The sequence below is a fragment of the Molossus molossus genome, unplaced genomic scaffold (genome assembly GCF_014108415.1).
Source record: "Molossus molossus isolate mMolMol1 unplaced genomic scaffold, mMolMol1.p scaffold_m16_p_5, whole genome shotgun sequence".
Taxonomy (NCBI): domain Eukaryota; kingdom Metazoa; phylum Chordata; class Mammalia; order Chiroptera; family Molossidae; genus Molossus; species Molossus molossus.
The window spans coordinates 41,386,231-41,401,515 of record NW_023425388.1 but is presented as its reverse complement, the minus strand read 5'-3'; the positions used below and the strand labels follow the sequence as shown (position 1 = coordinate 41,401,515).

General features: G+C 35.9%; 1 protein-coding gene across 1 annotated transcript in view; it reads right to left on the bottom strand.

The window, feature by feature from the left end:
• The window catches only part of NAALADL2 (N-acetylated alpha-linked acidic dipeptidase like 2), an 881,081-nt gene that overhangs the window by 447,604 nt on the left and 418,192 nt on the right, over nt 1-15,285 (bottom strand). Inside the window, exon 5 of the mRNA XM_036243146.1 lies at nt 13,904-14,054. Within this exon, the coding sequence (XP_036099039.1) occupies nt 13,904-14,054 (151 nt within the window). The remainder of the gene's footprint in view (nt 1-13,903; nt 14,055-15,285) is intronic.

The window sequence follows — 15,285 nt, the reverse complement described above, 5'->3', positions numbered from 1 at the left end:
TTGGTTCCTCTGCCTTCCCTAAATTGATGACCTGCCCAGAACCTGTTACTGTACAACTGAGGCCCCGTTATACTTGTTATAATTTCTTCCTGTGAACTGGGCCCCGCCGCAGAACCCCAATCCCGAGGTTGCCCCAAACCCCCCGTTTCTTTCCATCCTCAACTGCTGCCCTTTTCCTGTCTGACGCACAGCAACTAAATATAAAGCCGGAGCCTTTAGCAGGCATTTAAAAGTTTGGAAACCTAGGCAAGAAAACGGGCAACAATTTAAAGGTATGTATTAATCACCTATCCTTAAACATGGATCCTATCTTTCCCATCACTGGGACTTTGGTCAAGCCAAGGCCTCCCTTAGAGTTAACTGAACAGAAGCTGTTCTAGCCTCCATGTTCTTTTAAGAAACTCTCTTCCTTCTCTGGTTTCTCCCACAGAATCACACTCCTCACAAAGCGTTGTGGATCTCAAAGCTCATCTCTCCGCTCTGCTAGCACAGACGTCTAGTTCCCGCTGTGAAGTCCCGGGATTACATTATGAGGCAAGATTCTGCAGCGTTCTCCTATCAGAGCTGATGCCGGGGCTCGGGGCTGGGTTCTCCCGGTTCTACCAGCTGGTGCAAGTGATAACATGATCAAGACAGGAGACAAAAAACGTAGACCGAATCAGGACAGCGACTAGTGAGCTACCATAATAGTCGCTGCACTTAGCATTTTATGTCTTGATAATGGGGAAAATAGACGCATTTTGCAATTGATCTCTTTCTGCTATATTTTTTACAATTAAGTCAAAGAAGCTGTTTTTATCTTTTTTTTTTTTTTTTTGTATGAGCTTGTTAAGGCTGCTATAACAAAGTATTGTAGACTGGGTGGATTAAACAACAACAACAAATACGACCTCATGGTTCTGGAGACGAGAAGTCCAAGACCACGGTGTCTGTAGGATTGGTTTCTTCTAAGGCCTCTCTCGTCGGTTTGTACGTGGCCATCCTCCCCGTGTCTCCCCATGGTCTTCCCTCCATATGTGTCTGTGTCTTAATCTCTCCTTCATAGAAGGATACAAGTTATATCGATTGGGGTCCAGACCAATGCACTCATTTTACCTTAAGGGCCAATTGACAAGACCAGTGCTCTAACCCCTGAGCTATCAGGCCTTTAACTTAAGGATCTCTTTAAAGAGCCAACTCCAAATACAGTCTGAGGTACTGGGGGTTAATCCTTCAACAAATTAACTTGTGGGGGATACAAGTCAGCCCATAATACCTCCTGACTGAACAGAACTTGGATTCCATGGTCAAATCTATTGGAGAATGGTAGCTTTACCATAATCCCCAAATGCCTGTTATTTTACCTAGTTATTCGTATCAATCACATATTTACTCTCACAAGGGTCCCGGATGGTCTGTGTGTTATATAGTTACCCTACGTCTAAAGAAGTTTTCTTGGCTTTGTCAAATTTTCCCTCATGTAGCAAAAGCCATCCCAGGAGCATGAGACATCACACTGAATCAGGGTGCTGAATAGTAAACAGGCTGTGCTTAAGAGTTATCTTAATATGAAGTTTAATATGTACTGATTTTATTAAATAATATTTATTATTCAGTTTAATATTCATCATGGATTCCAAGTTTTCTTGGAATATTCAAATGATGGAGACTTTCAAAGTGAAACCATAGAAACAACTTAAGTGTGCTTGAGGAACAGGTGAAAATTTCAGTGAGCTCTATTCTAGAAATAATTGCCTAAAGCATATTATCTTTGGCCTAGTGCTTGAATATGTACATATCTGTATTATCTTAAAAACTGTCACTTTGTCATTTTTCACAGGATAAAATTGCATCTTTTATTCTGTCACTAAAATGGGTAAAATCACCTGAGGGACTAGTTAGAGAAGGCTGTTTAAGGGTTTTGTTCAAATTTGAATTTCAAAAAAACAGATATTTGAAGACGGTTAGCAATGAATTGGAACAGATCATGCTGAGTAAAAGATTAGTTGGGATACACTGATTTTCTAGACTGTAGACTACACCAAAAATTCAATTATAAATCTAATTACAACTTTAATTGTTAAACAATCAACCAGACTATTTTTTGTTTTGTTTCCTGCTGACTCACAAGCAGGTGCACCCGCAGGTGTTACTTTGCCATCACCATGTGACCTAACAGCCCTGTTCTTTTCCACTTTCTGTATTAGTGCTGTTTACATCATATATTAAGCTGAGAAAATGTGCAAAATCTCAGGTGCAAACTGTACATCTCTGGGTAGGGCATAACGCTAAGACAGGGTTTGTGGTAGGAAGGGAGAGAGGCAGGTGCCGCAAGCCAACAATCTCACAGTATGTTTGACTGAATAATAGTTCTTGAGCTTCTCTAACAATGAACTCATGGCAAACAAATCTGGGAAAATTTTCAAACAACAGTGCTTTTGGAATTTTAAAAACATGTCACAATAATAATAGGTTTAAAAATTCAAAACTAATGAAATCTGGTTAGTTCATTTTAACCCCCCCATCTTCTTAACAATTTTACTGAATATAATTTTGTGAGTGTTAGCAAGTCAAAAGCCTGAGGAATTCATCAGAAGGTTAAGAAGAAGAAGAAAAAAAGAAAGGCTTGAATGAGTTCCTGTGCCCAGTACAAAGTCGTAAGGGTATTCGATAATCATTTGGGGTACATGCACGTAAGTCGCAATTTTTGTGAACATACAGGTGGCATCATTTTATGTTACTGAAGTGTCATGAAAAGAGAGTTTATCACCTTGCCTGTTGCCACTAGACAGATCTGATTTTACATGCAAAAGAGATACCAAAGCCTGGAGTTTGGCTTATTACAAAAGCAGTCCACGTTTATACTCCTCAAAAGTCTACCATGGCGATGGTTATATCTCAGAACACATAATATTCTACAGATTTAATTTTTCAATTCTCACTGAAAAAATGAGGACCGAGTGGCTGTGAATAGGCAAAGCACAAGAACACGCATTTTCGTCCAGGATGCACCTCTCAGATGAAGCTGGATGAGGCTGAATTTACAATGCCAGCCGCTCGAAGCCAAGGAAGAAACACTTTAAAGTCACATTACAAGATTTATTTTTACATACTTAAAACTCAAGAACTCTTCAGAGAATGCTGGAAATAGAAAATGTTTACTTTAGGAGCACTCAACTATGTTTTGGTTCAACACTAAGCTGTAAAAGAAGTCATGAAGCATACCCAACATGTGGTCTTTAGTCTGCATTTAAATAGATTTTAAGTAATTCAAGTGGTAAGAAAGAAAAGCAATCTTTAATTATCCAAAATTATATACAGAAAGGGTCTTATGGATGATCTAAAACAGTAGATAACCACCAAATTTTGTATAAAATCACTTTTTTTAGGCATTTACTCTGAAACACTCATCCAATAGGATTCTCCTTAATGATGAAAATGCTCTGAAATAACCATATGTGGCCACAGAACACTGGAAGTGGGGCTGGTATAAATGGATTTTAAATCTTATTTTATTTTAATTAATCTTATTTGAAATTAAATAGCCACATATGGCCAGTAGCTACCATATAACATAGTGTAACGCTAGCCCTTCTAATTGACAACCAAGAATGGAGTTAAAGCCAAACTTCTCTAGTAGACATAGTGATGTCTTGTTAGATGTCCCATTCTCTCAAGGGAGAGCTGAAAAATATATAGTTCCATAATTGATTTACTGAGCTGTTTTTCCAGCTTGAAGTTTAGATTTATTTTATAGTAAACTTGAAGTGAAGCTATAAAGAAACTAAATATCTTTATTATAATAGGATTTGCAAAAGGAGAAAAATACACAAAGGTCAAATGCTATATATATTTACATATATATTATTAATTTATATATAATGAAGTATATATTAAAACTAAGAGTACACTTTTACTTAAAGGATGAGTATATTTTAGATATTAGATAAACCATTCTAGCATTTTTATAGATACATAAAATAAATTAATTATAAGTGAATGATTGAAAAATATTTAGGAAGCGAATGATTGTTAAGCAAATTTAATATTATTTTATTGGACACTGTTAATTTAGGGGATTACAGAGAGATTGTTGAAGGGGTCAAGAGATTGCTATGAGTAATTTTATGCAAACAAATTGGACAATCTAGAAGAAGTGGATAAATTTCTAGAAACATACAGCCTACTAAGACTGAATCATGAAGAAATGGGAAATCAGAATTGACAAATTACTAGTAATAGGATTAAATCAGTGAGCAAAAACCTGCCAACAATGAAAGTACAGGCTCAGATGGTTTCGCTTGTTCCTTCTAACAAACCTTTAAAGAAGTAGTACCAATCCTTCACAAACATTTTCAAAACAAAAAAGAGAATGGAACACTTCCAAACTCATTTTATTATTCTTATTTTTTTTTAAAGTTTTTATTGTTTTTTTTTGTTTGTTTTAGAGAGAGAGGAAGGGAGAGGGAGAGAGAGAAAGAAAGGCAGTGAACCTAAATAGACTTTTTTTCTGAAGAAGACATACAGATGGCCAATAGGTACATAAAAAGTTGTTCAACATCATTAATTATCAGGGAAATGCATATCAAAATCATAATGAGTTATAACCTTACACTTGTTAGAATGTCTATTATCAAAAAGTCAAAAGAAGCAAATGCTTCTTTTACACTGTTAGTGGGAATGTAAATTGGTACAGTCACTATAGAAAACATTATGAAGACTTCCCAACAAATTAAAATAGAATTATCATGTATCCAACAATCCTACTTCTATGTATATATCAAAAGGGAATAAAATCACTATTTCAAATAGATATCTATACTCCTACATATACTGCAGCATTATTCACAATAGCAAAAGTATGAAAAGCTCCTGTCAGTCAACAGATGAATGGATAAGAAAAATATGGTATACATATATAATTCAGCTTAAAAAATTTTTTAAATCCTGCCATTTTCAATACCATGAATAAAACTGAAGGTCATTATGCTAAGTCAAATAAGCCAGACAGAGAAGACAAATACTTCATGGTATCACATATATATGAAATCAAAAAAATAAACTGAACTTACAAAAACAGAGTAGAAGGGTGGTTACCAGTATAGAGTTGGGGGCGGTAGGGTAGTGAGTGTCTGGCAAAGGGAAACAAACTTTTAGTTATGAGAAGAGTAAGATCTGAGGATCTAATATGTAACATGATGACTATAGTTGATAATGTTGTAATGTGTAGTAGAAATTTTCTATGACAGGAAAACTTGTGTTCTCACCAACAAAATAAATAAAATTAATATGGAAGGTGATGAATTTGTTAATTAACTCAATGGTGGAAATTCTTCACAATTTGTATACTATCCTATAAACCTTAAATATATTGCAATTTAAAATAAATAATTAAAGTCCAGCCGGTGGGGCTCAGTAGTTGAGTACCGACTCATGCACCAAGAGGTCATCGGTTCAATTCCCAGTCGGGACAGATGCCTGGCTTGTGGGCCAGATCCCCAGTGGGGGGCATGCAGGAGGCAGCCAGTCACTGTTCTTTCTCATCAGTGTTTCTATCTCTCTCTCCCTCTCACTTCCTCTCTCTCAAATCAATAAAGAAAAAAAAAATTAATAAAAAGTAAATAAAAATAAACAAATGAACAGAATAAAAAATGTATCCCTTGATAAGCCTGAGAAAATAAAAAATAAAATTCACAAAATAAAAGGAGTTCATGAAAATCTTAATTACCTTGACCTGTTGAGGAGAATCAAGCAATAAATAGAGCATAGGATTTAACGTGAATATAAAAAAAAATTATATAGCTACTATATAACTAAGTACTATTTTTCAGAATGGCAAGCTTTATAACTTTACCATTATACTTTACTTTCGATATTACCCTCAAGCATTATTGATAGTAGGAGAAAAACAAATAAAACTAAATCTAAACTTTGTTCAGCATTAAATTTGGATCATTTGGTATCACACCAAATGCAACTTATTTTCATAAATCTCAATTACTTCAGTTGTCTGGTGGATGCAAGATAATATTAGTAGATCCTCATTAGGGTAGAAGTTAGGCATCTTGGGATTTAAGTGCTGTAGTCAAGTCACCTTGATTAAGGCTCAATTTCTCTAAAGATTAATACACTTATCTATAAAATGGGGTAGTAAAAGTTGTTTTGAAAAAAATCTAAAAAGATAAAGAAGAACAAATGCTGTAGAAGTTTTAAACTAATTCTATTTAATTCTATTTAAACTAATTCTATTTAAACTAATTCTATTTAAACTAATTTTTAAACTAATTCTATTGTTCCAATTAGCTTCTTATTGTTAAAAGAAGATTGGTGGGTTGTTTTGTTTTATTTATTTATTTGTGTGCATGTGTTAAGTTATATGAGGTCTTCACAAATTTTGGATGTTATAGGATATCCTTATAGGATAGATTATTGGCAAATATCTTCTCCCATTTAGTAGTCGTCTTTTTGTTTTGTTGATAGTTTTCTTTGCTGTGCAAACAATTTTTAGTTCAATGTGGTCTCATTTTTTTTATTTCCTTGCCTGAGGATATATATCCAAAAAAAATATTGCTAAGAGCATTTACTGCCTATGTTTTCTTCTAAGAGTTTTATAGTTTGGGGTCTTTCATTGAAGTATTTATTCCATTTTGAGTTTTTTCTTGAATATGGTAAAAGAAAGTGATTCAGTTTTGCTTTTTTGCATGTATCTGTCTAATTTCCCAATACTATTTATTGAACAGACTTTCTTCACTCCTTTGTGCCTTCTTGCTTCCTCTGTCACAGATTAATTGACCATATCGCTTGGGTTTATCTTTGAGCTCTGTGTTCTTTTGGACAGAGGGCCTGAATAGACAGTTCTGTAAAGAGGACATACAGATGGCCAACAGATATATGAAAAGATGTTCAATGTGTAGGAATCGAGAAGTTCAAATTGGCAGTTACAAAGTTGTTATGGGGATGCAAAGTACAACATAGGGAACATGGTCAGTAATATTGTAATGACTGTGTGTGGTACCAGGTGGGTGCTACACCTACAGGGTGATCGTTTCAAAAGTTATATGAATGTCTAACCACTATGGTGTATGACTGAAATTAATATAATATTGAATGTCAACGATAGTTGAAAAATAATTTAAAGGAAAAAAAACAGCAGTCTCAACAGTGGAGTCACGTGCACCCAGGACAGCAAACCAAGACTTAATTACAGTGTCAACCCCTCCCGGAAGTGTGACCTTAAACCAGTCTGTCTGGAATTCCCTGATGGACACACGGGAGGTATCTGCCTGATAAGAACCCTATCAGCCTTCCCCAAAGAAAGGTGACTTTGCCTGAAAGAAACCTTTCTTTTCTTTTGGAAATAACTTTCTTGTCCTGCCCAGGTTCTGCCTATAAAAACCTTCCATTTTGCAATTCTCCGAGTATCTCTCTATTTACTAGGGACACTGCCCAATTCCTGAATCATTCAATAAAGCCAATTAGATTTTCAAATTACTTGGTTGATTTTGGTCATTAACATTTTATTCACCGTAATGGAAATGTATTGATGAATCATTTTCTTTTTAAACAGTGGATTTTAGCATCCTCTTAGTATCACCATAGACTTCTGTGGAAACTGATTCCTAAACAAATAGAGTATGTGATTTATTGATTTATTGATTTATTGATTTATTGATTTATTTATTTATTTATCTATTGACTTAGAGAGAGGAAGGGAGAGGGAGAGAGATAGAAACATCAATGAGAGAAAACATCAGTTGGCCGCCTCCTACATGCCCCGCACTGAGGACTTGGCCCACAACCTGGGCATGTGCCCTGACAAGGGAATCAAACTGGTGATCTCTTGGTGCATGGGTCAATGCTCAACCACTGAGCCACACCAGCCAGGTGAGTACATGTTTGATTTAAAATAAAGACCACCTGCCCTGGCCGGTTTGGCTCAGTGGCATCAGCCCACAGACCAATGAGTCACAGGTTCGATTCCATTCAAGGGCCCGTACCTTGGTTGCGGTTTGAACCTGGTTGTGGTTGGGGTCGTGTGGGAAGCAACCAGTTGATGTGTCTCTCTCACATTGATGTCTTTCTCTCTCTCTGCCCCCCTCCCTCCCACTCTATTTGAAGATAAATAGAAAAATATCCTTGGATGAGGATAAAAAAAAATAAGAGACCTCCCAGTACAATAAAAGAACATTCTAAGTGACTAAGGTACTATATGACACACATTTTCTATGAAAAATAGTCATTCAAAACTGTTCTTTAACAGGATATAATCTTAGACATGTACACAATCAATTGAAAATTTCTGTTTGAGACCAAAAAAAACATAACCAAAATTATTTTTCAAAGCAAAATTTAGATTTTGGAAAGAAACAGTCTGACTTTAAATATGTCTTCTTCTAAATATGTTGTGAACACACTTTCTGAAAAATTCAAACAGCTTAACAATGAGCAGCTCTTTAAATGGTTTGAAGAATCAAGTTGAACAACATTCCATGTAAATCTGAAGCCTTTAGGACATATACAAGAACCACCAGTTACAGTAAAATAGTAAAAATAAAGACACTTTATTTTTTCCCAACCAACTGACGAGGCATTTCATGCTGTGAATAACTAGCATTTGCTTTGACAACTAGACATATATTTATATTTTCTGCTGTTCTAGTCAGGGAACAGTTTAACACAGTCTCAGTTGATTTAGTGCCAACTCAAGTCAGCCTTTCGACATTTGTCAAGGTGACTGGACCAAGAACACCTAGTGAAGACTTGTCACAAATTACACTGATACTCTTTATTCTTTAAATGGTTTTGGTTGGCCAGAGATGGTGTTGAACAGACAGTAGGTAAGCAACACACAGATCCATTGAATTGCAACACTGGGAATAATAAATAAACTGTGTTGTTTGATACCCTCCATTACAGTAAAACCACCGAAATGACTGATGTTCCTCTGCAGAATTTAAATCAAAGAAAAACAAAAAACAAACAAACAGGATTATAATAATACACACAAAGGTTTAAATCATGATGAATGTTAGGAAATTGGGTATAAGGAGAATTAAGTGTAAGTTAAGATAAAAGAAATGTCTTAGATTTCTTTAAGAAATAGCCCTGGCCGGTTTTGCTCAGTGGTTAGAGCATCAGTCCATGGTCCAGAGAGACCCAGGTTCAGTTCCCACTAAGGGCAGGTACCTCACTTGCAGTTAGTCCCCATCCCTGGTTGGGGTCATGTGGGTGGCAGCCACTCGATGTGTCTCTCTCACGTTGATGTTTCTCTCTCTCTTCCTCCCTCTCTCCTTCCTGTTCTATCTGAAGATAAATGCAAAAATGTCCTCGGGTGAGGATAAAAAAAATATATCTTATATTTCAATTAGCTAGTAGTCCATAATAGCAAGGAAGTTGTCTGGAGATAAGCACTAAAATTAAAATAAACTCTGTAGCCAACAAAATTTCACAAGGTAAATTATTAAAGAAAGTACATGGAAAGAATTTATATCTCTTAGTACTATTTCTAGTCCTTCAGATATAAGACAATCTTAATGCTTAGACATTGGGAATAAATTTTCTTTTCTACTTTTCAATGCAGACCAAGTGTATTACTTCCTAAAAATACCCATTTCTCACCTCCCTGTTTTTATGTTCTCCCCATATGTTTCTGATTGCCTCTTTGTTTTGAGCCTCACCCTATGTAGCTGATTGATTAATAATTTTAGGTTAAGTATATTCCCATTAAAACCGATCACTGGTGTTATAATTATAACCAGTTACTGTAAAAATCAGTTTTTATGCCTTATTTACCTGAGTCCCTAGCTAACATATTCAAGTTACTTGTGCTTCAGCTGAGAAACGCGCTGTTACCTGTCAGTTAGAATTCCAAACTGCATCGTTCCAGGTGAGATTTGCTTGGGTCACAACACAATGTAGCTGCGACACTTGTAGCAAGTTGGCGAAAGCAGTTATGATGCAGTTTTTGATATTTTAGACATTTAATCTTTGACATATTTGATAAAATATTAAATAAATTAAGAGACTAGATTAGATTTTTGATGTCCTAATATCTTAATTAGAATTTCAAATCTTTTTGAATCAGTGGATTTTCTGCTATTTTGAGCAGCAGCAGAGATGAGGCAGAATCGACAGAAGCATTTGAGGTGAAAAAGTATAACATGTTTTGTAAACAAGCCTATCATGAGTAAGTGCTTATACAGACTTTTAAAAAATAAATCTTAATTAGGTTAACAGAAATCAAGATATACCAAGGATAGGAATCATCAAAGAAAAGTAGTCAAGTTAACGGAACAAGTTATTCACTCAACTAATATTTACTGGAGTCCACTGAGCACAAAAATTGGGTTGAGGATCCAAACACACACGTTTCTCAGTCCTGACTGAGGTGGAGAGAGCAAAATGAAAGGCGGCAAGATTAGATGCTACAAGAAGAGTGACATGAGGTCTCAAAGTTTAGGGCAGCAGCCCCAGTGGTACACAAAGAATATATTTCTGAAGTGCACTGTTTCTCACATTTCAGCTGCATCAGAATTACCTGGAGAGTCTGTTAGGTTGACGCCACCCTCTAAGTTCCTGCATCAATCTGGGGTGGAGCAAGAGGCTGCATTTCCTTACTAACTGTGGAGATAAATACAGGTATAGATATTCCTTCTTTTGAAATTTTGAATAAAATAAGGCTCAGAAAAGATCATTAATAAGGTAAATGAAATTAAAGGCTTGTTTTGGTTAAAGGAATGATAAGACATTCTTTTTGTGTAATACGAGCAAATAACTGAAAAGGTTTTACTCTTTGCTCTAATTCTATAATAAAGAACTATTTGGATATGCAGTGAGACTTACTGAGCAGAACCACATTATAGGGATTTCCAGTATCTTGTTTGGCCAGTCCATTTGGATCAGGTGTTGTGAAAGACGCATCAATATTCTTGTTTAAAAAAACACCTGCTTGAGTCAATACAAAAACTGTGGTATACATCTCAGCAATCAAAGGGAATGAACTACTGATACATGCCACCATGAATCAACATTGCAGACATTATTCTGAGCAAAAGAAGCTGCATAGAATACATATTATTGCATGTTTCTATTTTTAAAATATTCTACATTTTTTTCTACCATGAAAACAGTGGTTAGCTTGGGCTAGTGTCAAGGAGTACTCTGAAGGGACTCAGAACTTTCAGAGGTGAAGAAAATGTTTTTTAACTAAATAGGCTTGGAGATTACATGGGTGTATTCTTTTGTCAGTTAAGATGTGTGCATTTCAGTACAGTATACACAAATTTTATCTGGAAAAATAGCAAGGGGTACTGTGGGGTGCAAGGGGATGTACAGACAAAATGCCCACTTTGAATGTATATAGTTGATGAAGCCAAATTAGGCAAACAGAGAGTTCATTATACTATTCTGTTTACTTCGCATGTTACACACACACACACACACACACGCACACGCATACACGTGCGCGTGCACGCACAAACACCTCCTTGGATTTTTGTCATTCTATACTATTTCTTTGGAACTTAATCATCCTTAGGTTAGTTAATAAAACAAGTTACTAAAACTAGAAAAAGAGGTAGTTTTATATTAATTCCTCTAATAATTATTTATCTGCCTGACAGTATTGAAGGGGTTAAATCAGATACTATTGTTCACTTTTAACAAATTATTACTGGTAACTTTTATTTATAATTCACAAAAGCTGGCTTCTCCTTCTTTCCTCCCAAAATATTTTGAGGAGGATTGTATTCTATTTTTACTGTTAATAAAATAATAAGATACATAAATTTAAGAAAATTTCAAAAAGGGATAAATAAATGAGAAACAGGGGTATATATCAGAGATTCTTAGCATACAGGGTAAAAAGAGAAATACGATGGGTTGTATCTTTTCCTTTCCTGTGTGTTATACAGAGATCCATATGTACAAAAGAGATCCTCTACCTTCTTCACTGTGGCATTGCATTTGTGAAAGAATTGTTCATGAGAGTCATCTATAACTACATGAATAATAGAGTAGATAACATCACTTATTGAACTGTTATTTTGTCATTGAATCTAGAAATTCTGACATACTTTGTCCAAAATAACTAGTCATTTTATCTTTGCTTAAGAATGTAGGTGGCAAGTAAGACTACTCATTTTGTAAAAATTTCTTTAAAAAGTATTCTAAAAGAATGATAAAAAAAGAAAATCATCATTTGGCAAATACCACAATAATAATTGTAACCGACTAGAACTATTGATGGATGCTAACATTTAAGGGGAAAAATATGATAAGAAAGAGGATGTTTACATAGCCTTATATTATCTCTCCAGAAGGCATTCATTAATTACAAAAGAAAAAGATAGTAACTATACACTGAAGCTGTCAGACATCACCATCAACAAGGGATTAAAGTTAGCATCATGAGACATGAGACATATTCACATTACATTGTACCAAAGCCAGCTCCACCATGGAATGGAAACTTTGGACACTGGCTTTGCTTCTAGCTCTGCTGGAGCCCCAGCTGCACATATTCCAGGACTGGATTAAGGAAAATGGAATTTATCAAACTGAAGGAAGTAGTTCCACAAAAATAAAACTTTCTCCCATATCTCATCTTCCCATGGGGGTATGTGGAAATGCTTACTCCAGTGGTAACCCAAAAATCACACTCCCACCAGCAATGGAGAAAGACCATCCACAGATTTCTCTAATAACTGATTTGTCACAAAGACTTAGCTGCCAGGTGCAACCCCTGAAGCTGAGGCATTCCAAACCGGAGAAATTGGAGCATTTGCAAATAAGAAAGCTGGGCCAATATTTTGATGCCCAGGAATTACAGATGAACACTTCCTAATTTTAATTTCAAAATTGTAATAATGAGACAGTAGACTATGAAAAGTACAGATCAATGAAGTCCCAAATGAATTTCTTACATGGATTAAAGGGGATTTTAGAAAAACAAAGCAGTAATTAGTAGACTCTCCCCCAAAATCACAAATTATAACTCATACCTCAATTTACTTCTTTCTCCAAGAAAGTTATTGATTGATTGGTAAAGTCACAACAGCTGGACATGAGTAAGATAATTAGTAAGGTCTTGTGATATTTTGTGGCGAACAAGAAAAATATTGGCAGAACATAAATAATTGCATGAATTTTTTGTTAGTTTAATTACTGACTGAAATGTCATGGTTAATGGGTTAGTATCACCCTGGAAGTAGCTCCAAAGAGCTTTTCCTCAGCCAAGTCTGTATAAATGTAGTATCTGTCAATGACACAGTAGACAGAAATTCGATGATGCAATGAGCACCTGCCAAAATCACAGTTGTCTTTTCTCTGTCACACGACCCCCACTATCATGAACACAGCTTACTGGGAAAGAGAAGGATGCAAAGAGGGCCACCTCTCGCTGCCAGAGACTGGCCTAACCGATGAGGCCTCTTCTCATAGGTGGCCACACAATTTGATCATGACTCCACTTTTTTCCAGCTTCATTTCTCACTACTTTATTCAACTTCATTTAACTTGACTATATGTAGCGCCAGACTCTCAACTGAACATCGTTACAGCTACCCTGCAGCAGCAGACATTTCGTGCTTCTGGGTTTCTGTACATCTTTTCCACCTACATGGAGTGCCCATCACACATGGTGTTAATTTTTCTTATCAATCAATAATAACCTATAAAGTATGTTTTTTATTTGCTCATGTTACCATAATTTATTAAGACAGAAAATCTATTGGAGACTTTTAAAGCTATTTATTCCAAAACATAAGTAGTCTATAATCTGAGAAAATATAAGATTCGCTTTTTAAATATGGAGTGGTAAGAATTCTTTGACTTTACTATCACTTGCTTAGTTTAGGTAGCATGTACATGTAAATTGCAACCTTGTGATGCTTACAAGAATAATGAAGATTATCAATTAACTTACCGACACTTGGATAACCAGGCGTAGAAGGGTCTCCTCCTGGATTCAGCGACACCATGAAGGTATCATAGCCAAGATTTGCAGTCTTTGGTAAATCACAAGGATCAATATATAGAAGGACACCTCCAAATCCAGCCTTTTCCAGTAAGGAAAGCTAAAAGAGGAGAATAAACTATTAAAAACATTATCATACTTATTAAAAGTTCATATACTGCCATTTCATGAATGTGACTAAGATACAATGACTCTCTTTTCTGAGTTTTTTGTCCTTTAAAAAGAAACAGATACCTCAGTCTTCCTAATCATCAAGCCCAGCCAGTCATTCTATTGTCCTTGCCTCCTTTTCCTCAATCTCAACAATATTTAAGCAGCATTCCTACAATGTTGATATGTGATTTTACTTGTTTGAACACGAAATTTCTCCCTCTCTCTTTTATAATTGGTCAAGGAGATCTGGAGTTTCCCATGTCATGAGTTTAGCAGATATTAACCCCAGACATGGTTCTGTTGTAAAAGGAGAGCTGTTGTGACTGTTATAGCTTCTCCTTCCCCAGAGCAGAAGTCACTGGAATATTCTGATATAGTTCCTCCAGGGCTTAGGCTGTCATACCACTTGTGAAAATATTTTCACCCTGCTTGGCCAGTAACCACTATCTGGGACCTCTTGAATGCCCCCATTATACTAGCTGCTCTGGTCTCTGCCTTGGTGCTCCAGCTAGACACCCCAGATACAGCAAATGAGGGAAATATCCGTGACAGAATGAGGGGCCTCTTTCTGAAGGGTCAGTTCCTGCTCTGTCTCTGTCTTCAAACGTTTTGAAAGTAGCACCTGATTACTTTATTTGAGACATATTTATTCCTCTCTGTTCTTGTTCTTATTTTTTTTTCTTTTTTTGAGGGTATGGGAAGAGCTTATTAATCTTAGTGAGACTTACCTGACACAAAAAAATAATCATTTTTTGCTAATCCTATTTGTTTCCCATGGGGGGAGAAAATATAGTCAGTGGATATTAGGGAATAATGGAGACTATGACTAGGGTTATAGTGAGCACAAGCAGTTGCTGCCCATTGTGTGACTCTACTTAATGCCTGTCCTTCATTCATTCCCCTTTAGTCCTGTGTTGTTTATTGAGCTCTGCAGGGGAGTGAGCAGGGCATGTGTGCCTAGATGGACCACTCCATAGGAGGCATCATGCTTATCTTCTCTCCCATTGACAGCCTGCTTTTAGCAGGCACATGGTAGGTAACCAAGAGTATTGCTAAATGAAAGGATAAAGGAGAAGGAAGCTGGTTTGGCACAGCAGCTGCTCCTAAAGAAAAGAGAGCTCTGAAAAAATACTTAGAATGCACTCCATTAAGAGGAATAAAACATACTTAACTCTATA